The sequence below is a fragment of the Suillus bovinus genome (genome assembly GCF_016758785.1).
Source record: "Suillus bovinus strain UH-Sbo-P2 chromosome Unknown EDB93scaffold_10, whole genome shotgun sequence".
Lineage (NCBI taxonomy): Eukaryota > Fungi > Basidiomycota > Agaricomycetes > Boletales > Suillaceae > Suillus > Suillus bovinus.
In genome coordinates this window covers 356,673-379,549 of record NW_024542066.1, presented here as the reverse complement: position 1 = coordinate 379,549, position 22,877 = coordinate 356,673, and the positions used below count along the sequence as shown (strand labels likewise).

Below are 22,877 nucleotides of genomic sequence, written 5' to 3'. Positions count from 1 at the left end.
CATCCTTTCCAGACCTTTCCAGGCGGCCTGCAATATACTGATTCTAGGAAGGGCAAAGAGAAGGATTTCTCCCCGACTGCACAATCCTGCACTGCGGTTGTATCTGATGAGGTTGATGATATTGAAGACTTTTCGTCAGAGGCAGACAACAACAGGCCTTCGCTCCCTACGAAACCTCAATCGCAGCGAGCTGCGATACATACGCCCATACCGCAACATATTGTCCGCGACACTCGAAAAGTATTCGAGATTCCGGTTCCATTCCTTGACTTACGGAAACAGAATGCCCTCAGCGGTAGCGCCGGAGTTGTGAAGAGTATGAAACCGAAAAAACCAACTAAGGTGCAACATCAATGTGCTTTCTTTCGCAACGACTCACGCTATTAAACAGCTTGTCTCACCGTCTCAACCGCAGTTTGATCATATTACGACGTCGTCCACGCAATTCACATCCAAGGAGCTTGCTCGCACAAAGGACCCTCCCCTGAAGCTCCCTTTGCAAGCATGGGCAATCGGTTTGAAGATTTTCAGTGCAGAAAACGATTCCGACCCCCCCAGCTTCGAGTATGACCCGAAGACTAGATGTCTCACCGTGACTGTACCTGGAGAGTCTCATCCTTTCCGATTCCAACAAACTGATGTTTTTGAAAGCGCAAAAGTACGTTTCCAACATAAATTATGTGGCTCTGTACTAATATCGATTAGATCACAAATGATGATAAGAAATCTTTGAAAGACAACGTAGTCATACAGCTGCAGACGAGGAAAGGCTACGAAATCTGTGATAACAGAATTGCAATAGATGAGTTTGAACCCGGTACGTGTACTGTTCTGATGGGTGTGCCATGCACTGAAGCGCTGCGCCCAGGACGGAATCGCGGACGCGGGAACCTGTCATTCTTGTTTAGTACGGATGAAGCCAAAGGATGGACGCAGACGATATATCAGAACCTACGATCTCGCATCGCTCAAGCAGCATCTACACACACCACTGTGAGGTACGATGCCATCGGCTACCTAAAGAGAAGTTACCTGATTCACAGCAGACCAACGGGCGCACTCTGGCGGGAAATTCAGCAGTCTGCAGAGATGTTCGCACAGCAAGGTCGTCGTTCATCTAATTCTCGCTATGAGCCGATGGCCTCTTCCACCAAGAATGCATCCCCTGTGCCAGATGTGCTTAGCTCCACAATCGATTCTGGATCGTGCCTGGCACCTGATGCGTAGGTTACTCTGTGACTGCGTCGATTTTAGTCGATGACCTACAATTTTCGTAGCAAATCAGTAAACGCTGAAGCTGGCACATCATTGCGTCGTTCATCACGGCGTTCTGCAGCCGCGGTACCCCAAATTCCGTCAGAATCTCCTCTCATAGCAGATCCTGAAGAACTGTGCGACTTTTTTTTTTTTTCATCATTAGCGCTTTGTTTCATTTCTCATCTGTTTACCAGAATTCTCGTATATCCCGCATCTGGCCCTGGCGCATTAAACATTATGGGCAGCGATTTGAACAGGCTTAGACCGCACGAGTTCCTCAATGATACATTGATAGAGTTTGGTTTAAAGTATGGTCAACTGCCATTTATTGAGCGTGGTGCTAATATTTATGCAGGCTTTGGCTTGCTGATCTCAAGGAGCAAAATCCAGATTTTGCGGAACAAATTCACGTTTTCAGTTCGTTCTTCTATAAGAAGCTCAACAACAAGAAAAGGCAAGTTTTGTCGTTTTTCATTTCACAAATTCCAAAATTACACACCTTGCCTGAAGCTTGGATGAAGGATACCAAAGCGTGAAGAAATGGACGTCGAGGGTTAATATATTCTCGAAGAAATACATAATTGTACCGATTAACGAGAAGTGAGTATGTTCTTAACGAGGTTGACTTTTCCTGACTCCCTTCCAAAAGTCTTCACTGGTACCTCGCCATTATCTATGAACCCGAGCACACTCTTCTCCCACCTCTGCCTCAGAAAGAACCTTCGCTTTCTCAACGAGCAAAGCTAAGGCGAAAGACTGCTACTGAGCCAGACGTGATCCCTATGACAGAGCCTGAGGCTGCGCCATCCGACGACCTACCAACATCAGGAGCACGATCAGAGCCAGATGCTGAAGCAGCCTCACTGCACGCTACTTGCGCGTCCACGCCAAGTGTTACGCAAGATGAAGACATGGATGATATCTCACCTGTGGACTTCACACAGTCATGTTCAATATCCAACCTGCTTCCTCCGATACTACTCAGGGCTTCATCAACCAATTCTGTATCTACACAAGGCAGGTCTGCCTCTGTTGGCAAGGTCTCAGGAAGATCGGTGTCCGTCGAAGCACAGGTAGACTTAGTTTTACCGACGTCTTCTCCACGTCTGGAACCGATGGATGTTGACGTCACCGTTATCGACATCGATACGATCCCAGAGGGGACCGAGCCAAAGGATAATCTTTCATCTTCCAATGCATCAACCTCAATACAGGTATCCGAGCCTCCCAGCGCTCCATCATCGAAACCTCCGTCTCGTATGACTGGTATCTCTACGGCTCACTTTTATGGAGCCTCTGCCAAGAGCAAGGGTAAGCAGAAGGCTGTTGAGCCCGCTGTTGTAACGGATTCCGAAGAGGAGGACGAACTTAATGAGGACGAGAAGCATGAAAGGGAAGTAGATGCTATGTTGGACGTCCAACCCAGTTTTGCAACTCAGACTTCCAATGATCCTCTTAAGTAAGCCAACGCACCTACATTTAAATAATCGGCTGATAATGTGTTGCAGTACCTGGATCTTCACGCTTGATTCCCTAGGTTCACGGCATCCTCAGGCACAGAAGGTATTGCGACATTGGCTTAAGGCTGAAGCAAAAGACAAGCAACAACTTGACGAGGTGAGACTGGCCGAAGTCAAGCTTGCGCAGGTACAAAGTCCCTTTTTTTTTTCGGAAGAAACTTTTCAATGTTCCATCACAGGTCCCATCTCAGCCCAACTTTGCCGACTGCGGCGTCTACCTGCTACATTTCGCTAAAACTTTCCTTTCAAATCCTGTTTACTACTTCAACCTCATCCACCAAGTGCGTAGCTTGTCAAGTGCTTGCTATTTGACTACCTGACTAAGCATTGGCTCTGTTTCTGAAGAGCAAGAAAGTGTGTCCTGCCGAACAGCGCAAACTCGACTGGAATGAGCGTGTGGTACAACATTCCCGGAAAGATCTTATCGAACGGATCCGAGCCCTTTCCGAAGAGTGGAAAGCTTCGAGGGTGGTGAAGGAAGAGGACGCGAAGCGCAAGCGGGGGAGCGAAGAGCTCAGGCAAGCTGATAACGATTCGGATGTGGAGGTGGACATCCTTGAGGACGTGAAGGTCCCACAGCCCACGCTCAAGTCAAAGGAGAAAGATCGACCGGTGAAGAGGTTGCGTGGTTGAAGGGCCTTGGCACCTCCACTAACAAGGAAGCTACTTACGAGACTGATTATTTTTGAAGCATACTTTTTACATCCTGCATACCGAGTCTCATTGGACGGGTGTACCCTATTAATAATGTCAATGCTGGGCATCAGAACACAAACAACCGCTGTACAATCATAATGAATTTATTTCCAAAGTCTCAAGCAGTCAGTATTTGCTGAATGACAGACTGGTAACTCGATTCCTGTATTCAAGCAATCGTTATGTGCCAATGTATCTATCTGGTATCAAAAGGTGGATTGTCTCCGGGGAATGACAAAAAGTCGTTGGATGAACGTGAAAATGTATATTTGAGTTTTAAAAAATGCGATAGAAACTGAGCCGCGATACCTGATAAGTACAGGTCCGAATCACGCTGGTACCGTGATGGGATTGATTAAACGAACGGACAGGATTCATGCTTATGGATGCATGCATATCCCCACGGTGGAGCACGGGTGAAGGCTTGGTAAGTAACTAGAAGCATATACTACCTAGATGTAGATCCGAGCATGTGCATGAACCCTAAATCGGGCCTGGAATGTGATAGAGTGCGAAAAGGCGTAGCTTAGAACTGGATCTCGACGCGGCGGCGATGTTTCCAGCTCCGTCCGGCAGGCACGTTCATGTTTGCCGTTGGAGCTTGGCCAAGCTCCTCTGCGAACTCTTCCACTACGCCGCGAATAGCAGGCGTAGGCTCAGCCTCGTAACGGCGTGCAACTGTGTTTGTAGGCGAAACATGCAATGATGAAGAAGAAGCCGCGACCGACGCATGAGTACTGGTAGGGTTCATAGTTTCATTGGCGCTGCCTCCGATAGCCTTTGGGACCGTGTTCGATGGTGACTTATGAGAGATGTACCAGCCGATTCCGATACCAGCAGCAATGAGCTGCAATAATAGATGAGTTGTGAGGCAGGAGAGATAAACAAAGCACATACGACTAAAAACATTATCCCAATGAACCAAACCCAGCGTGACAACTTTGAAGACCCATTTTGTGTCTTTATCAACCAGGAACTCGTCTTCTTCTCGTCCTTTGCAACGATGCTGAACCTCCTCCAGAAGTCATCTCCCTTCTGGCCACGTCTCGGTGCCAAATTATCCTCTGAGTATCCACGCATGATTGTGTCGCCTGTGTACTTTATATCTCTTGGAGTGGGTGACTTGATGGGACGAGCAAAGACGGGAGTAATTGGGGTGATTGGAGGCTGGAGAGGATGCGGAGTGTTTGGGACTGATGGACGAGGGGAAGGAGTCTCGTAGATTGGGACAGGCATACGTGGTTGATGAATATCCATATCAGCTGGGGGGCGGGTGACTTTCAGTGCATTTGGCATGGGTTGTAGAGGCTGGAGCGCAGGAGGGGGTTGGACAATCTGCCTCATTTCGGGTGAGGTAGCTGGCGACGGTAGATTGAGTGCTGATACGGGTGGTGCTGGATAACCAGGACGTGGAGCGGCGAGGGGTATCGGGGATGCATTCATAGTACCTTGCTTAGACTCGGTTGCCATAGGAGGTTTATGCATAAGGACGTCCTCATCCTCGTCGTCACTCAAGTCCCCATTCAAGAAACCGAGGCCGACTGCACCGAAACCAGACTGACGGTTGGAGTAATCTCCATCGACAAGATATTGGTCGTACCTGCAGAGTACACAGTCAGTTTATCTTAGGTTGAAAAAACGAAGCGTGTGAACGTACATGTTATAGGCAGAAGTGCGGTCGTTGGGATTAGATTCTGCTGGTTTACGGACACGGCGCTTAGGAGGTGATGGTTGATCGAAAAGTTCGTCTGGATCGTCTGTTGCGAATGGCGGTTTACCAGCAAGAGGGGGTCTTCTGGATGGCTCTATAGTGGACATTCAGTGATTACTTGATTGAAATACGAGATGTGAAGTGGCTGGCTAGACAAATAAATACGAAAAAGCGAATGGACGCCTCTCTTGATGGAGGCTGGCTAAGCTGGCAGCACGCAAGCTCTGAAAAAAAAAAGGGAAGAGAGACAAGTGATAAAGGAAGGCGTGCTGATAGTATCCAGCTGGACTGGCAACCAGAAGTGTCGTGGGACTGATCCCGAGATATCACACAATCACATCAGTTGAACGTTTCATTCGATGATCTTAAGTCCGTTGACAGCGACAACACAATTTGTACTGATCTATAATATTGGTTGCTCCTCGAACGCTGGCTCTAGAATCATAATACTGGTTTGAATACTTAGCTCGCAGTGCTAGGTGACTTGTATGTGGTCGTTGACAAGGTGACACTTAATAATACTTAGCTTACGGCAAAGCATTGGCGTTAGTACTGTCGGCAGCTCTCGAAGGGTTATACAGGTTGACGATCCATCTAGTTCTGCATAATATTCGGAGCCCGTGAGTCCTCCATTTCAAGGTCTGATCTTGTGTCTGGACGCACATTGCGTATCTTGGTGCCAGAACATCAATTCAAATCCACCTTATCTTGATGGATTCACGCTCAAATGGAATCGTGCGCCATTCAAACTGTTTATCGACAAATTAGCAGCATCCACCAGAAATGATCATCACTTCCATCACCTCCAAAAGAGTGGAAACTTCGACCCAGCACCTACGAACATGTCGGCATTCGTCGATAAGTGCACTTGAAAGTTGACAGGTGGCGGACCCCTCGATTTTCAGACCCGTGTTTCGGACCTCGAGGTGGTGGTCACTACTTAGTGTACATGTGTGGCTGACAGCTGTCAGTGGATTAAGAAAGATAACCGTTTCACCGACATCATGCTTGTGAATCCACGAGGTAGAGGAGGGTACAAGTGGCAGCCGTAACCTGTCTTGCTATAGCTAGAAGATGTGAAGAAGCCGTCAATCGATGATCAGATATGCTGCATGGGTTGCACATTTCAGTACTGCTAGGCTGTTTGAGTCTTGTATACACATCGATTATTGAATCCTTCACCCGTCCCTCACAACAAAAGACCCCACGTGGTGCCACAACCCCATTTATGACAAGCTCTCTGTAAACGCCTCCAATCATTGGAACCAGAAAAACGACGACATTCGAAACGACTTTCGGACCGACCAGTACCCCCTTGTTAAACGGGGTTCGCCTCCTGCTTCGCAAGAAGACGATAGAAATCCGCCACGAGGTATAGACTCCCCGCGACAATCACTAGCTCTTGTACCCCATCTTCTCGTTCCGTTCCCTCCGCAATCGCCCATTCCAATGCACTCTCAAGTTGCCCCTGAATCTTGCCTTCGTCGGATGCAACCCACAACCCTACACCTGATACAGACTCACGCACGGTAGCGGCGATCTTAGACGGCAGTACAGATTTTACCCAAGGCATGCCTTCTGGCGAGGTGAATCGTATCGCGGCAACTTTCGTTCGTATCAAAAGCCGTGTGCTACTTCGAGAGGCGAATAACGGGGATAAGGTGTCCTTCGGCGTTTTAGGGGGAGAATGGGATAGGGCGAGGATATAACTTAATCGTAATATCCGCACATTTGGATTTCCGTCCAACATCGTAACGAGGTTGGAAACATATGAAGCGAGGGTTTCTGATGACGCACGATTGTGTGCACCATCGACAAGGACAGTGATCGCCCGTGGATTAGGTGAGGACACCGTGAGACGATGGAACGATAGGCGACCTCGCCAAGTCGCACTTCTAATCCCTGTCTTTATGTTTTCCAAGACGCGCTCGCTAAAACCGCTTGGCATCCTCGATGCACATGATGGGTGAGATATAAGTGTGCATATGATAGTCAATACGAGACTCAAGTTCTCCACTTGATGGCTTCCATTCAAATATAAAAGTGCGTATAAGCTGTTTGGGAAAACCGAACTGGTGAATGTAATGGGTTGAGGAGGTGGAGGCCTGAATGAATCTGCATCCAGCGAAAATGTAGGCGGCAATGGACCGTCTATGGTATCGTCCCACGCTCGTCGCTGCGCAGACTGAGTTGCTATGAAGTGAGCGCCCGTCTGTTCAACGACAGACCGTACAACATTCTCGACAGTTGCGTATTTCTGAATGCCCAAGACAAAAGGTCTGTTCTTCCTTGCAATGCTAGCCTTCTCCTTTGCAATGAGTTCGACGGTATTCCCAAGGAATGATTGATGATCAAGGTCGACCGTCGTAAGAGCAGAGAGGAGTATGGACTCGTCTGGTATGTAATTGGTCGCGTCCAGACGACCACCCATGCCCACTTCAACGACCACAACATCCACTCTAAGTTTCTCGAAAACCTGCAGTGCAACGAGCGTCAACATTTCGAAACTGGTAACTTCTGTGCCATGTTCTCGGTCTGCGCTCTCAATAGCTGCACGTGAAAGAGTGTATTCCTCTAGTGATATACTCTGTTCGTTCACCAAAATGGAGTCCTGGACAGATACCAGATGAGGGGTATTGAATCGACCGACAGTAAGACCCGACGCAAGGAAGATGGATGATAATATGCAGGTGACACTTCCTTTGCCATTCGTGCCGGCAACATGAACAGTAGGACGCGAATACGGAGGAAGGTGGGATGCAAGGAGGCGAATACGTTCCAACGAAAGCTTGATCGACATGGTTGGTCAGTCGGACGTAAAAATCGGCAAGGACCGTGAATAGTAAACTAAGCGACTCCAACACTTCTCCATCATGATGTGGTTGGTGGCACAAGTATCAGGATCCATGGAACCTAAAGGCCCAGACTTTCAAAAATTTGCGCGTATATTTCGAGTCATATCCGGTATTCACGCTTGCAGCTGATTCATTCAAAAGGTCTCCACGACTCATCTACAGATCTGCATGCTGTGATTTCCGAATCATAAATTGGCAATGGTCCGGCACGTTTTACTACCATGACTGGAATGCTATCCCATATGTAACAACCTTTTGTTCAGGGTATATATAATTCGACTTGCCACTGAAAAAACCAGTTTCGTTAATTAGGCCATCTCGTCATGTCACGGTCTTCCAACGAGCTCAAGGTTTGTCGCGCCTCTACCCCTCCTCACACATTCCATTAACCATTTATCCCAATATCTAGAATATTTTAGACGACTTGAGCACAGGGTCTTTTGACTCTGTCGCCTCAGCCACTCTATTTGCTCTCAGGGACGACTGTACATTCCCTGATGCGTATCAAATCACCATCGCGCTCTATGGCGTCATAGACTCGGTTCATCTCCAACGAGTCAAGCGCGGCCTCATACCTGAGCCCTTGCAGCAGGCTTTGGCTTTGCGTGGCCTAGCATCGTTCATGCCCTTCTGGCTTGGCCGCCCCGTCTATACTGCCAGAATGCTCAACACACTGACTTCCCGCTGGCCCATCATTCGCGAATGGCTGCTTTTCCTCGGGACAGACTACGTGTACAATGATAGCATTGATAAAACCATGCGTATTCTCGCTAAGCGAGCAATCGTCGACTTCTTGGGCATCTGTAGGCATGATATGCTCGGGGATTCACTTCCTCTCGTTCTGTCTAGCCCCGGAATCGTGTCCTTGATGTTCAGTATGTGGGACTTGGAAACAAAAGATCGTTATTTCAGCTCCTGCGTGCAAGACGATGATATCCCTGGCCCCCCTCCAATTATCCGCACTCCAGCCATTCTGGATTCCTGGATGTGCACATTTTCTGAGACGGAGTCCTGGAATTGGCAGGAAATCATGCGGCCGTTTAACAATGACGGGGCGAAGATCGCTGCAACAGGTCTTGATCATCTGGAGCACGACCTCGCACAGCACCCGATTGATTACGACTTGATTATCTGGGATATCCATCTTCTGACCTCCCTTTCCGTAAACACCATCATCCGCATTCCGTTACTTATGCAACACTCCATGCAGAAAACTGCAGGCGTTATTGCTAATATGGTATCTCAGCGGCCTCAGTGCATCAAACAACGTCAACTAGTGGCGAAGGCCATTTCGTACGCATGTTGGTATATCAGGGCATATGTGGAAGACACGGATGGGCTACCCTGGATTTCTGAGGTCCTCGAGGCAGGCTTGTTACCCTCGTTGCTAGCGGTCGAGCCGTGGGTAAAACACCTCAAGGATAATCATGACGAAGACTGGGAGCCACTCTGGCTTCTTCTCTCGACCATTTTCCCCAAGTATGCAATTTTTCGTTCTGTGCTTAAAGCGATGGGTCGGTCCATCAAGGCCATTAACGCCGTCAAGGCGGTGGATAGGCCAAAGCCGGATGGTCCCATGCATAAACACTGGTCCACATTGGAGACACTTGTGATGAACCGACTTAAGTTGTTAGAGACTGATGATGTCGATGAGGCACATGTTGATTCTTGTCAAAGTCCAAAGGTGCGTATCATCTCACATATTCCTATATGAGCTTCGTAGTGATCGTTGTCCAGTGCAATAAATCAGGAGCAGCAGGCACCTTCAAGCGTTGCGCTGGTTGCCTTCACGTGCATTACTGTAGCAGGGAATGTCAAATCTACGATTGGAAGCAAGGCGGCCATCAAACATATTGTCGCGGAATCCAAGCTCGCCGTGCCAGTACGTGTTTCATAAGATTGCAACTTCTGATGCCGAATTTCATTTATTTCTCGCAGAAGGAATCATGACCCGTATTTCTACTCGTGATCTCCGTTTTCTCGATCGTGTCATTGCATCTGATCTCTCTTATCATAACGAGCGAATCTCCAAGACAGCGGCAATACATGCTCCGGGGCCCGCAGTCGTTGAGATTGATTATACCTGTATCCCTTTCCGCATCGGTGTTGGCTGCACGGAATCGCTCCCTGTGCCAGACACCTGCAAGTGCGACAAGCTGATGCAACAAAAATGGGAAACGATGGTGGAGCTTGCACGGAACAGCAAAACGCCGGGGCAGAAGCTTTTGATTCGTACCTTCATTCCATGCGGGTCTGCGCCGAAAGTGAAGTTGCAGCTCATCCCAATCAAACGGATCATCCCCGGTTATGACCCGAGCCAGGACCATGATCCCGCCGAAGCAATTGATACGTTTGATCACTTGTATTCGTGCGCGGGGCATTCTTTTACCATTGTTGATCATTCGTACCCCGTGGAGACTGTCAGGCTCATGACCAAAGAGATGGATGCATTGACTATTGAAGGAAAGGAGAATACCACTGACCAGGCTGGATCGGCTTGAGGAGTCCGAGTCATGGTAGATGTCTGCATATACTAAAAGCGAATTGTGTCGCACTACTTTTTACGCAGTTTGATCGCTTTCATCCGTGTACAGTGTATATTGTACCTATTTAGCGATGGACAGGGGCTAAGCGCTACCTCGTTGTTTGGACATCATCGTACACATGTTTACCACACTGCTCAACGTATAGAGCGAATCTCAATAGCGTTCACATATCTCGTCTTACCTATGAAAAGCCCCGATTCTCACATCTTCTACTGATTCTTCGAACTTAACGTCCAAGTTGCGATGGAAAAAACAGACACACAAGAAAGCACAGCGGTCACTTTCGAATGGACCCTTCGTGGTCTTAAAAATATCTTTGAATCGAGGTAATCGCATTGACATGCCCATCAGCTACTGCGGTTAACCAGAAATGTAGCAAGGGTGAATCGAAGTCAAAGGTTACAAAGTCATTGAGATTCGGAAATGGACGCTGGCAGGTATGCCTTACACCGTATCGCCTTCGTGGCTTGCTTCACTAAATGTCGCTTTATAGATTCTTTTCTATGCGAACTCTGGGACGGAGGGCGGAGGGTTCGTGAGCTTATATCTGTCCTGTGAGGTGTGCCCCATTGTTGCCTGTACCACGAACTCGTTATTGACACGTTCTCATGATCTCCAGCCCACTGCTGAAGAAAAGGACAATGCGGTAGACGGGAGGTACGTCTCATGGAGGCTTCGACCTCTTTCAGCCTCATCCTTCCATACACTGACTTCAAATGTATAGGTGGGTACGAGAGGGCGTCTACAAATTCAATTTCGAGCTTCGAAGGTCAGAACTCAACGTGCTTACGATTCGTCTGCAACTGATTCTTTCCATACACAGTCTCGGAAAGACCGCATTATTCAATATCAAAGAAGCCCATAACCATTCATTCTCATCGAAGGTATATTGTTTAGTTAACTTTTCGATTCATGCTTAGTGGTTTGCTCATACAGACAGCCAATTGGGGATGGTGCGTGCGTCCCGTTATTCACGAGATATGTTGATGCATCTTTGGACAGGGCTCAGTTTGCGCGACGAGATCATGTGTACTATCATTCAAATGCCGTCAAGGATCAAGACGCTTTCCTCATCATCTGTACTATCACATCATCCCCGGCCGTCCCTGTGCAACCACCAACAGCACCAGCTCAGCTTGTACCAAAGGATTTCCTGGAACGCGTGGGATCGCTGCTTGATGACCCACTATACTCCGACGTCGAGTTCGTCCTGCCTAGCCGAGGCAGGTCGAAGGGTTCTAGATTTATCTACGCCAACAGAAAGATATTGCAAAGAGCAGACTACTTTCAGACTAGTAAGGTGACTGGATCAGTACAGTGCATAATACTTACACTTGGACTGTCCTTAGTGTTCAGCTCAGGATTCTGCGAGGCTTCTTCAGACCATGGCCAATATGATATCGATGATGGCGATGGCGCCTCAGATGACACCTATCTTAGCCGTCAGTACGATGATTCGGATGACGAAGACGAAGATTTCATGATACAGACGACCGATGAACCGAGTTTTGATGGCACTATAGAGTCGCAGATCGAAGAGGATGCTGGACCTTCTGTGCCAGTTGCAGGTATCAGCAGCACCGATCTAAATGTCCAATCCGTAGAGGAAGATGCACAAATGTCGGGTGGTCTAGAAGATGAACAGACACGTAATGTTCAACCCAAGTTGTCCCACCCATCGTCCCCAAGGAGTAATGACGTAGCTCTTGACACGAATGTCCACAATTGGATGAAACCTACAGCACCTGCCAAAGGCAAGGAAGAGGTTGTGGGACCCAAGAAAATGCGTGTCTTTATTCGGGATGTCGCATATGCAACTTACAGGGCTGTTCTCTACTACGTGAGCGTGGTTTGAGGTTATATTTGGTACATTCATGACCTATGCATTACAGATCTATACTGATGTCATTGTCTTCGCCCCTATATCCTCGTCGTTCCACTCAACGGCTCAAAAGAAGTCGCCGACAATAGTTTCGACAGCACAGGCCCCTTCTGATAGTCAGTCTAACTTGCTTGACGTTCCAAAGGCAGGGAGTTCGATGGAGATTCCTACGTCAAGGAGGGAGTGGATCCGAAGGTGGCAACAAAACCATCCAGGGCGACCGTCGCCTTGTTCTGCGAAAGCTGCTTATCGATTAGCAGACAGTGAGTCAATCACACGCTTTCCTGATCGTTTTCGTCACTCACTGTAATCCGACCGAAGAACTTGGCCTCCTTGATTTGAAAGAGCGTGCATACCAGGTAGTTCGCGCGTTCATACGGATGTAATTTGTGTTGACGCGCACGATACAGCACATTCAGAAGTCGCTCACTGTCGACAATATTCCATATGAGGTGTTTTCTCCATTTTCTGCGACCTTTTCCGACGTCCGCAAGGTCCAAGTTAATTTCTTCCTTGAGCACTGGGGAGATATCCGTTCTTCAGACGCGATGCGTAGCGTGTGGCAACAAATTCGCATAGGAAGACATCCTGGATTCGAGGAAGGTATGTGCTCGGATCATCAGTTTTCACAACATGGGAAGTGACGTATCATCAAGTATGGCCTTTGATTGCACAGCATCTTGTGTTTAACCCGAAGACGGGAGGAACAGGAGATACGGAACCGATTGAGGGCTAGAAGTGGGAGCGTCATGTACATATGTTTCTGATATACTTAATAACACCTTCCCCTTGTTTTTGACGGCGAGTGAGCATCTGCTTTGCAGCTGAAACGTTTGACAGATCAATACGTGCAGGTGGTGCCGTCTTTCGACTGATCAGACATAAGGGAACTTGGCGGAACGAACCTGTGAATAAATATCGTACGACGTTTGATGGTAGATGTAAACAAAGTCCCCTTGGCGTAATACACCAGTGATGGTAACGTGATTCTAAATAGTCGGATGTATTCGATTATGCGCCATTCGGTCATCATTCAACAGAGGTCAGGCTACCATAATCCGTGGCTTCCGTTCCAGACACGCTAACCGTTCCATCATGATCACTGTCTCCCTCATCTTCATCATCGCCATGCGGCTTTCCGGTAACCGTAGACGTGCTAGTACTGAACTGGAGGGCTCTTGGCTTTGGGCCAGAAAACATTGCTGTTGCTCCAGTACCTTGATGTGTGTAGATCCTTGAGTGAGAACAAAACTATGAGCGAGGTGACGAATCACCGTTGAGGAGGGAGCCAAATGAACGGCTGGCGTTCGGGGTCTGTGATACGGGGTTCGGCGTGTTCGTGGACCGTCGCGGTGTCCCAGGACGTGAAGCGGTTGACGCTGAGTCACGCCGGAGCACGTCACCGACGGGTCGCCGCCCTTGCGTGGCTTCATTGTAGCGGGTGGGACGAGGATGTGCAATGTCACCTGGACGCTGGTGAGTGCCGAAAGAAGAACGTCTCCGATCTTCTATCTCGAAAGATCGTGGCCCCTGTGAAACATCGGCAGGAACAAAGAGCTGCTGATCCTGAAGGTCACTATGAGAATTCTGAAGGCCAGCGCTTGATGGGCCGTCCGCCGTCTGCGACGGAATGCGGTGGAGAAGTCCAAAACTATCAAAAATAACGTCAGTCTAATTATCCCTTTGAATTATATATAAAGAACAAACCCAAAAACACATCCCAACAGTCCTTCGCCACCCCAATGGCGATTGGGCACTAATACGACCTCTCTGAGATTACTGAAAAGTGGCAGATTAGAGAAATGAAGATACAATCTACAGCACCAGAACGCACTCGAAGTCATACGAGTAAACATAAACTCGCAACGGCTTGTCAACATGCTGTGAATACAAAATGTTCAGTGGCCCAAAATAGCACAAGACCCAGATAGTGTCATACAGCTTCCACGACATCATAAAAATCGTTCTCCGCGGTCAATATGCCGCCGGACCATCCAATTATCCAGTCACCGTATGGGACAAGACCGGCACTTTCTGCTGGACTTCCTTCTAGGACTTCAAGAACGTGCCAAACATTGTTTGTTGCATTCTCGAATTCGCACATCCGCATGCTCAAACCCAACAAGGAAGGCTGAGGAGAGTTCTCAACGTCATCTTGTGGGATCGATGCTTGTTGTTCCAAAGCCCAAGCCCGCGAGGGAACAATTGGTACAACTAAGTTTGTTCACATCATCAACGCCATAAACATATCATCTGAGACTGGACGTACCTCGAGTTGTGCGCGTTTTACTATTCCAGACCAAAAGATTAAGCGTCTTCTCCTCGTGTTCTTCCACTATCCTTTCGAGCTCTGTGGCATCTATGTCGCTCTCAGCGTAGAAAGCATCACTGCCATCGAAGCCAACGATGAAGTCAAAGAATGGCTCTATGGACGTCTGCGACGCTGGTGATAAAGGAGTGACTCGTAAGACATGCAAAGCATGAGATTTTTCCGCTTGTGCTGTAGATGCCGATGATTGTCCTGCTCCCATAGAATCTACAGAGAAACTTGAAGTCACTACATTAATTGCAACGGTAAAGTTGGAAACAGTAGACCACTTAAGTTATTTGTCATTGTTTACTTTTAATCCTTGAACCCTACACCAAATTTTCTTCACCAAGCGCGTCGCAGTCGCGTTCATTCGGGGTGTCGATACTATTTCGTCGACTGACTCTATGCGGCATGCGGTGAGCCAATCCATCAGTTTTATAGTTTATCATGATCTGAGCTGATATTTATCTGAAACAGCTAACTTATGTTACTTTGTCGCCGTTTATTTCCTCGAGTGCACACCCCGATCCGTGTTTACGCCCAACAATTATTTGGCAGCCAGATCCGTGGCAAAGCTGTATCTCGCTCGAGACTTGCCAATGACACTGTGCATAATGCCCTGCCGGAGGCTGTGGACTTGGCGCCTATGCTTCACCCTTTTTCCCGTGTCGAGAAAGAGCTGTTGGAAAGAGTTGCGTGCATTTCAACATGGGTACCTCGACAGGTGCCGAAGAAATCTGCACAATTGGAGAAAATGGTGGAAGTTCTACCCGACCCTTTTGCGGCATACGCGGAGTTGCGAGCACAGGACAGAACGCTGGCCGCGTCTTTACCGCTCCCCATTCTTGTCGCCCTCTCTGAGAAGGCCACAAAGCATGGACTATCGACTATCGTGGATGGTATTGCTACAGACTTACTGGACGGGATCATCACCACGTCGAACCGCCGGCTCCGAGTCGCTGCAGCGTTGCTATCAGCGACATCCAACGACCCGCCCATTCTCGACAAGCAGAAAGTTTGCTCCCTCCTCACCCTCCTTCGTCAATCCCATGCGCTTTCTGAATTAAGTTCTGTGAATATCTCGGCATTAGTCAAGGGTATTGTCGACAACCCCGGCATAGATCCGTACGATGCAAAGACCATGGATATCCTCATCCCTATCTTCCACAAATCCCTTAAAAACCAACCTGCGCCAAAAGGTGCAAAATCTATGTCCCATCGCCCTCCGGGTGATGTCTTCATAGCTTTTGGCCTGATTCATAAGTTAATCATATTGGACCGAAACAGACACGCGCTCCGTCTCTTCCAGACCCTCACTGCGACATGTCATATCCCAGCAGAAGCCTTCACAGAAGTGCATCAGACGTCTGCGAAGGACAACAATTTCGCCTTTGTGGTCAGGTCGACATTGGTCAGAGCCTGTCTCCATTGGGGTTGGTATCATCGTGCACTCGACATCGTGGTCACTGCAATCCGGACTCAGGTTTCTACCGATGTTGCACTCACTGAACTGGCACTTAGCACGCTACACCTTACTCTCCATAACGCATCTACCAATCATTTCAAGCAATGTACATGGCTTATGTGTCATATCATCAATTCCGCCGGCAGTGTTATTATCCCAGATAGCATGGTTCGCCTATTCTACGACAAAGCTATGCACTTGCAAGATGGTCCATCCGCGGAGATTCTCTACAAGAACACACAATCCCCAAGAGTTGTCCGGAGGATGAAGTATCCTCTTCCACGAGGCTATTCATTGACATGGCTCATGAATCATCTTACGATCACCAGCCGCAATATACACCTGGCTCGGACATTAGCCAAGCAAGTTATCGACGAGATGGAGCCAATACCAGTGCAAGACCGGGCTCATTTCATTGCCCTCACCGCATCCCATGGTTTCTCCTCCTCCGCACGCACATTATGGGAGCGTTATTCCGTTGGAAGGGATCGCGAAGCTGTTCTTGGAAATGCTTCCTTGATGCTTCGCATGGTCAGCATCTTTTCCAAGCTCATACATCGCACCAGGGCCGAGATAGAGGAACCGAGTCAAATTAAGGCTAGCTCAAGCACAACTTCGACGCTCGACGAGCGGGAAACGCTGTTGGAACATTTACGCCAGTTTTCCGAACTGGTCGTTAGCTCTTTTCGCGCATCGAAAGGCTCTCTAGAGGAAACGTCTCATTATGATCTGAGCACATTGGCCCGTGCCTACATCGCACTTGGGCGTATTTCCGAAGGTCTGGATATGCTCAAAGTTTTACTTCAACGCTACGAAATCCCAGACCTCTACGATATTAACATCGCACTATCTGCTATGGCTGAGCTTCATCCGAAGAAGGCAGTGGGCATCCTGAAAAAGATGGTTGAACGAGGCATACGTCCTGATGCAGTGACGTTTGGAACCATCATTCATCATGCCATCCTTCATGGCGAGATGAGACTTGCAGGCTACTTGATTGGTCGTGCCAAAGAGCTTGGTTGCGAGGAGCTGTCAGGCAAAACCACTGCTTCGCTTATAAGGGCGAGTGTAAACGCGGACGGGGCTCCCAAGTCGATTTTGAAGGAGAATCTACAGCGTGCCTGGGAGATCATTCAAACAGGAGACGTGTCAAGCGTCGTGCACACGCCTAACACCGGGAAATACTGCATTTTTGCATCACTCCGGCTTGATGACCCGGCGATGGCGTTCAAGTTCTGGGAGACGCTGGTGAAGGAGAAGACTGAATGGGGAGATAGGAAACAGGTGTTTCAAAGACGGCTTATTGCCGATATGATCCAACGACATTGCCAAGAAGGTGCGCTGAGTCGGAGTCGTGGTCGACAGATGCTTGGTCAGTTGAGGGAGAGGAGGATTTTGCTGTAGATCGTCATGTAGACATAAACTATTCACCCTGTGGTTATTTGTAAGTACTAAACTGGTAAATGGGAGCCGGTAGGCCTATAATAACTATTGCCAAGCAAAGCACACGAGCACCAAAGTACTCTCATTAATCACCGTGACTACCAGAACGGTTCCGTCCCTACCAGCCAGCACGTCTCAGAGCTTCAAATATTGTCACGCATGCCTCCTGTGCGAGCAAAAAAGGACGCTAAATCTGTCTCGCCTATAACATCGTGCGACGCAAATCCAAACGAATCTACAACCGCCGAAAACAGCAGAGGCCAGAGAAAGTGCGTCCGAGTCCTCATAAAGACCGATGTTTCTCCGTTGAGATTGAAACTGTTCCCCATCTCATTCCTACCTCCTTTACGCCTGACCTAATTCAATAAAATTCCTAGCCGGCTCGAGCCTCATCGGTCCAAATAGCGAGCTTGTCATGTCATTTTTTTCTCTGATTTGGTGAAGATTCAATGTTCTGACTCCTTCTTCTTCGAACAGGCGGCAATCTCAGAGTACGTTTTAGCGCTCATCTCTTCAAGGATGATCGAGATTGAGTTGCTCATTCGCTTCTTTCGAATAGGCTGTGATGCTTGTAGAGCCAGAAAGGTTCGATGCGTCCGGGAGAATATAGAAGATCCAAAGCAGTCTTGCAAACACTGCATAGCACTTGGAATACCCTGCACTTATGATTACCGACCAAAAAAGAGAGGGCCTCCAAATTTGTAAGTGCTCCCTCAAGGCTACGCTCTTCTCCTGATACCAATACTAGATCCTCAGATATCTCCGTCGTTTACAAGAAGCAGCAGCAGCCGCTGTTGCAGCTCAATCTGACCAGAATAATCAGACAAATGACATTGCATCGATATCGCCTATCCCTGCTCATCAACCCCTTTCTAACCCAATACATTCAAGTTTATCCCCATTGCAGCAGCACATACAGCCCCCTTCCCTAGAACCTATCATGGCTCCAATCCAGACTTCCGCTCCCATTATCTCCCCATCTCGATACCCTATCGCGGCCGACTCATATCACAATCATTACTCTCCTGCTAATACGATTCTCCCGACATCAACTGGTGGCGCCCTCCTCCCTCAGAAGACGGACGATAATCGATCATACTCCTTTTCCGAGTCATATGGCGAATTTCCTGCATACAATTGGTCTTATAAACATCATCAGCCTCTCCCGGTTCTACTTCCGAACGTCATACCCCCACTTTCATATTATTACCGAGCTCACCGCTTGGAAGATATCGCTCCTCGAGACAGTATTTCACTTATCATCGCTCTTTTCTTCGATTTTGTGTATCCACTAACCCCATGTATCCACAAGCCATCGTTCATGGCGGACTTGCACATCAAGAGAGAAGAACGCGACCCGTTATTTTTTGCTCTTGTCATGTCGACAGTGGCATCAACCTTGGTGCAAGTACCACGATCTTATGTACCCATGGAACGCTCTGTTGTGCGAAAGCTTGCGCAGAGATGCTATGAAGCCAGCCGACATATCACTACTGCAGCCTACGACCCTCCCATGTCTATGCACGTTGTTATCCGATACTTGTGCGTGGTTCGACTATTTTTCATGACTACCATTCATTATTAAATTGCCAGCGACTGTATATACCATTTTTGCGAAGGTAATGATGCTGCACAGCACGCGGCCTTTGGCGAAGCAGCTCACATTGCCGTTACTCTGCGCATGCACGAGGAGTCCTCCTACGAGGGGTTTGACCCCATCGAATGCGAGATCAGACGGCGAACATTCTGGTTACTTTTTGATGGTACGTTCTGGATTGTCTCGTTTTGTGTCATTAATCAACACAAATACATTATATTTGAATACTCACAAAATAAAATTTAACCTTGGGATCTGCAGCTGACAAGTCGATGTCGATTCTCTTGGGGCGTCCCATATGTCTTCGTGACGAAGATTGCACTGTTCACTTTCCGAAGGAACTTGATGACGAGTAGTAGGTCACTTTGTTTTTCGCCCGAGAATCGACCAAGCTTAGCATTTCTGTGACTTCTCTTTTGAGCATCATTCACAGTGCATACCTGCCTCAGCCGCGTGGCAAGACAGCCCTGGTCTCAGGATTAAACTACATCTCTAGGATTTTTGCACTTCTCGGTGAAATATTAGTCCGTATTAGAGTGGATAAGCGGTCGCCTCCACAGGGTCAATTTGCAACGGCGAGACTCGAGGAGGTCCAATCGTTGCACTCGCGCATTATGGGGGCCCTCATGCACACACCAGAGCCCCTGAGGCTGAAACAAACGTGTCGGCAGAGCCGCCTTTCAGCGGAGTGCGGTGGCGCTGGGTTCAGACAAGCCACATTCGCGGAGGTCAAAGACTTCTTCGAAAACCCCAAAGCTTCACGTGCAAACGCCCTTAACCCGTTCCTGGTCATGCAGGCAAATCTCTATGTGACTCAAGTAAGCTGTTGCTGTGAACTAGCACTGTTTGAGATCATTTTAATTGTGTTGATCAAGCAACTCGTTCGATTCGTGGTGGAGCAATACCGCGATGAACTGGTTATGGCTTTGCAAGGTAGTATTGATGAACACCAGGTCGCTAAGGATAGGGAAGCAGTCGCAAGTGACCTGCTCAATATTCTTCACAGGCAAGTACTTTTTCATTTGACGTGGTGCTGTTAAATTTTCTTCCACAGCATTCCTATCCAGTCAATCGCTACTAATGGTCCTTCACTGGTGAGAATCATCTGTATTGATTTGAACTTATCAAGTAACATCACTGCCACCCAGGTGCACAAAGTGCGATTCGTCGCATCCACCCTGTTAGATGCTGTCCGGAAGGCGGAGACAGCTCCGGCATCCGCTGCGCGTGCCCATGCTTTCCTGTGTGCGTTTCGCGCGCTTATCGCTGTACCACTATCTCTCTGACACGCTTCTTAGGGGACTTCTTATCTATTCTGTCCGAAATCGAGAGAAATTATCTGTGAGTTGCGACCATCAGATTTCATACGTGTGAAGTCTGTAGAGCTCAATGATTACTGTGTATTCCAGCCTCGACGACGATCGTGACGGCACATCGAGTGGCGACGGTGGCATTTCCATAATCTAGCAAAATGGTACATGATCTTTGTACTTCCTTTTGTTGTCCTTGTATCTGTGGTCTGTGTATCGTATCGCTGGACTCGTCTATTCATACACGCCGCTATACTTATTCGATATTCGTTCACTTTAGATTATCTCCCAAGCTCGATATCTTTAGTATTAGAGTTCCAGACAATTCCACCACATTCGTGATCGGCATACAGATGCCAGTGTTCTATCTTCAGAATCATGACACCCCAACCTCGACGGTGTCATTTTGGTTTGACTGAACCCAGATTGCTTGAGAACAGGGGAGTTCTATGTTTGGCCTGGCGTGACTACTTTGTGACACCATGGTGACTGACAGGGCTTCGTGTTTACTTATGCTAGTCATTCAGACGTGATAATTGATTTCTCTGGCCTAGTCATACGTCATACGTTGTCGTGCCAATTCGTCATGGACACGCAATACGAAGGAGGGAGCAAAGGCGATCCAGTGCAGATTACGGAAGGTTGGACAATCCCGCAGTGCAGATTGTCTCCATACACTGACAGGAGACGCGTCTTCTTTTGGTACATCGATGATTCAACCTGGATGGTTATGTAGATGAAGCAGCTGTTTATGACCGCCAGATCCGATTATGGGGCCTTGAAGCTCAGCAACGGTGAGTGCTACACGTTTAGCAGACGACTTGCTCGTATATTTCAAGTACTGAACTGGCCATTAATAGAATGCGAAATGCCACCATCTTGGTTATCCGACTGCGGGGTACTGCGACAGAAGCAATCAAAAACATCGTTTTGGCAGGGATAGGAAAACTTGTCATTTACGACTCAGAAGAAGTCAAGGAGGAGGACTTGGGAGGTGGTTTCTTTTTCAGGGATGAGGATGTGGGGAAAAAGGTACTACAAAATTTAATTCTCGCATATTTCTTGTGTTTATTTACCGGCAGTTTTTCTTTTCTGATAGAGAGTGGATGCTGCGAAGGCTCGAATAGAGGCACTAAATCCGCTTGTTACAGTGCAAGCCCTGAGACATCCGTCGCTTTTAGAGCAGGAGTCTTTAGAAGCCCTCATTATGAGCGTTGATTTAGTCTGCGTGACGGATTGGGAACGCGAAGCCTTGGTGAGTTCCATGATTCTCAGTGTACTCATCAGTTCATTTGCTCCCACTAGATAAAAATCAACGACATCTGCAGGCAGTTTGGGAAGCCGTTCTATGCTGGTGGTACATTTGGCTTGCTCGGTTATGTTTTCTGCGATTTGCTCAAGCATGACTACATTTCTCCGTGAGTGGCTCTATCCATTTTTTTTGGATGACAGCTTGTCTCTATCAGCTGTCAATCTTGCTCTCTTTGTCATCTAATATTATTGAGGAAAGTGACCGGTCGGCACCCAAGGAAGCACCGAAGAATGTGAGAGCGACTGCATCCTACTCACGGCTGTCGACGGCTTTACAACATCGGTGGACAGGTCTGACAAAACGCCAGACAAAAGAACTCAACCCCGCTGTGGTGCATATCATTCTAGGTATGAAATGATGCCGCGTTCTGATTTTTCGCACATAACCTGATGTACATCTGGCTAGCCCTTTGGGAATATCAACATACTCATGAAGGGAAACTTCCAGACGACACGGACACAGCCTCTGAGCTCGGGAAGATAGCCAATGCTATCCTCGCTACGTCAGACGTTAACCGACAAGTTTTGACTTCAGTTCCTCTAGATCTGATTAAGTGCGCATTATTAAATTTATCTGGCTGGTGATTTAGAATGACGTATGTATTTAGTGCAATGAGCACATCAGCTGCGCACGAGTTATCTCCGACATGCGCAGTTGTTGGAGGGATCCTGGCGCAGGATATTTTGAAAGCTCTTGCCGCTCGAGAAGCGCCAATAGCGAACTTTTTCACGTTTGATGGAAACACAGGCGGTGGGTCTGTGTGTAGGATGAACATGTAGTTGATAGGCTGTTGGACCATACCTTATTTCAATTCTTTGTGACCTGTCCTGGCTTGGCTATCACCCGTGGGTCGGCGTTACAATTTCAAAGCAGTCCAAGGCCTGCGTGGGAAAGTCTATTCGTCCAGGTTTAGACTACAGTTTTGGAGCCACCGTGGGTCAGGTCACCCTGCGAATATCTTCCTGTTCTCAA

General features: G+C 48.1%; 9 protein-coding genes across 9 annotated transcripts; 6 read left to right on the top strand and 3 right to left on the bottom strand.

Annotated features, from left to right (window-relative positions):
- Positions 1 to 1,368: 1,368 nt before the first annotated feature.
- EDB93DRAFT_1128735 (uncharacterized protein) lies at positions 1,369 to 3,603 on the top strand. Its single transcript, XM_041448848.1, has 7 exons — positions 1,369 to 1,565; positions 1,613 to 1,711; positions 1,768 to 1,857; positions 1,907 to 2,716; positions 2,766 to 2,904; positions 2,957 to 3,058; positions 3,123 to 3,603. The coding sequence occupies exons 1-7, from the start codon at positions 1,495 to 1,497 to the stop codon at positions 3,408 to 3,410; spliced, it is 1,599 nt and encodes a 532-aa protein (XP_041310656.1). The 5' UTR covers positions 1,369 to 1,494; the 3' UTR covers positions 3,411 to 3,603.
- A 1-nt stretch (position 3,604) lies between these two features.
- On the bottom strand, positions 3,605 to 5,528 carry EDB93DRAFT_1222168 (uncharacterized protein). Its single transcript, XM_041451159.1, has 3 exons — positions 5,131 to 5,528; positions 4,371 to 5,073; positions 3,605 to 4,320 (listed from the first exon to the last, which is right to left on the bottom strand). Exons 1-3 carry the CDS (start codon positions 5,289 to 5,291, stop codon positions 4,000 to 4,002), a joined length of 1,185 nt encoding a protein of 394 aa, XP_041310655.1. The 5' UTR covers positions 5,292 to 5,528; the 3' UTR covers positions 3,605 to 3,999.
- A 974-nt stretch (positions 5,529 to 6,502) lies between these two features.
- On the bottom strand, positions 6,503 to 7,984 carry EDB93DRAFT_1080107 (Mur ligase; the record flags this gene model as incomplete). The annotated part of the gene is made up of 1 exon (XM_041445507.1): positions 6,503 to 7,984. One exon carries the CDS (start codon positions 7,982 to 7,984, stop codon positions 6,503 to 6,505), a length of 1,482 nt encoding a protein of 493 aa, XP_041310654.1.
- A 60-nt stretch (positions 7,985 to 8,044) lies between these two features.
- EDB93DRAFT_1128729 (uncharacterized protein) lies at positions 8,045 to 10,693 on the top strand. Its single transcript, XM_041448847.1, has 4 exons — positions 8,045 to 8,389; positions 8,449 to 9,723; positions 9,777 to 9,921; positions 9,978 to 10,693. The coding sequence occupies exons 1-4, from the start codon at positions 8,363 to 8,365 to the stop codon at positions 10,538 to 10,540; spliced, it is 2,010 nt and encodes a 669-aa protein (XP_041310653.1). The 5' UTR covers positions 8,045 to 8,362; the 3' UTR covers positions 10,541 to 10,693.
- Positions 10,694 to 13,685, top strand: EDB93DRAFT_1335600 (uncharacterized protein). The gene is made up of 12 exons (XM_041455311.1): positions 10,694 to 10,911; positions 10,962 to 11,022; positions 11,079 to 11,144; positions 11,205 to 11,242; positions 11,310 to 11,354; positions 11,409 to 11,469; positions 11,522 to 11,538; positions 11,588 to 12,425; positions 12,478 to 12,730; positions 12,789 to 12,826; positions 12,878 to 13,070; positions 13,091 to 13,685. The coding sequence occupies exons 1-12, from the start codon at positions 10,829 to 10,831 to the stop codon at positions 13,201 to 13,203; spliced, it is 1,806 nt and encodes a 601-aa protein (XP_041310652.1). The 5' UTR covers positions 10,694 to 10,828; the 3' UTR covers positions 13,204 to 13,685.
- EDB93DRAFT_1326495 (GRASP55/65 PDZ-like domain-containing protein) lies at positions 13,048 to 14,998 on the bottom strand (the record flags this gene model as incomplete). Its single annotated transcript, XM_041455062.1, has 6 exons — positions 13,048 to 13,684; positions 13,742 to 14,118; positions 14,175 to 14,246; positions 14,302 to 14,348; positions 14,407 to 14,681; positions 14,737 to 14,998. 6 exons carry the CDS (start codon positions 14,996 to 14,998, stop codon positions 13,497 to 13,499), a joined length of 1,221 nt encoding a protein of 406 aa, XP_041310651.1. The 3' UTR covers positions 13,048 to 13,496.
- A 90-nt stretch (positions 14,999 to 15,088) lies between these two features.
- EDB93DRAFT_1222157 (uncharacterized protein) lies at positions 15,089 to 17,733 on the top strand. The gene is made up of 2 exons (XM_041451158.1): positions 15,089 to 15,194; positions 15,256 to 17,733. The coding sequence occupies exon 2, from the start codon at positions 15,263 to 15,265 to the stop codon at positions 17,645 to 17,647; it is 2,385 nt and encodes a 794-aa protein (XP_041310650.1). The 5' UTR covers positions 15,089 to 15,194; positions 15,256 to 15,262; the 3' UTR covers positions 17,648 to 17,733.
- Positions 17,734 to 17,741: 8 nt separating this feature from the next.
- EDB93DRAFT_1319728 (fungal-specific transcription factor domain-containing protein) lies at positions 17,742 to 20,965 on the top strand. Its single transcript, XM_041454889.1, has 12 exons — positions 17,742 to 17,955; positions 18,164 to 18,177; positions 18,246 to 18,387; positions 18,443 to 19,228; positions 19,280 to 19,449; positions 19,545 to 19,638; positions 19,705 to 20,101; positions 20,159 to 20,289; positions 20,338 to 20,377; positions 20,432 to 20,528; positions 20,582 to 20,624; positions 20,693 to 20,965. The coding sequence occupies exons 1-12, from the start codon at positions 17,846 to 17,848 to the stop codon at positions 20,748 to 20,750; spliced, it is 2,082 nt and encodes a 693-aa protein (XP_041310649.1). The 5' UTR covers positions 17,742 to 17,845; the 3' UTR covers positions 20,751 to 20,965.
- Positions 20,966 to 21,090: 125 nt separating this feature from the next.
- EDB93DRAFT_1128692 (uncharacterized protein) lies at positions 21,091 to 22,762 on the top strand. The gene is made up of 8 exons (XM_041448846.1): positions 21,091 to 21,234; positions 21,330 to 21,387; positions 21,454 to 21,625; positions 21,693 to 21,848; positions 21,899 to 22,011; positions 22,104 to 22,252; positions 22,311 to 22,458; positions 22,513 to 22,762. Exons 1-8 carry the CDS (start codon positions 21,180 to 21,182, stop codon positions 22,682 to 22,684), a joined length of 1,023 nt encoding a protein of 340 aa, XP_041310648.1. The 5' UTR covers positions 21,091 to 21,179; the 3' UTR covers positions 22,685 to 22,762.
- The last annotated feature ends 115 nt before the right edge of the window (positions 22,763 to 22,877 follow it).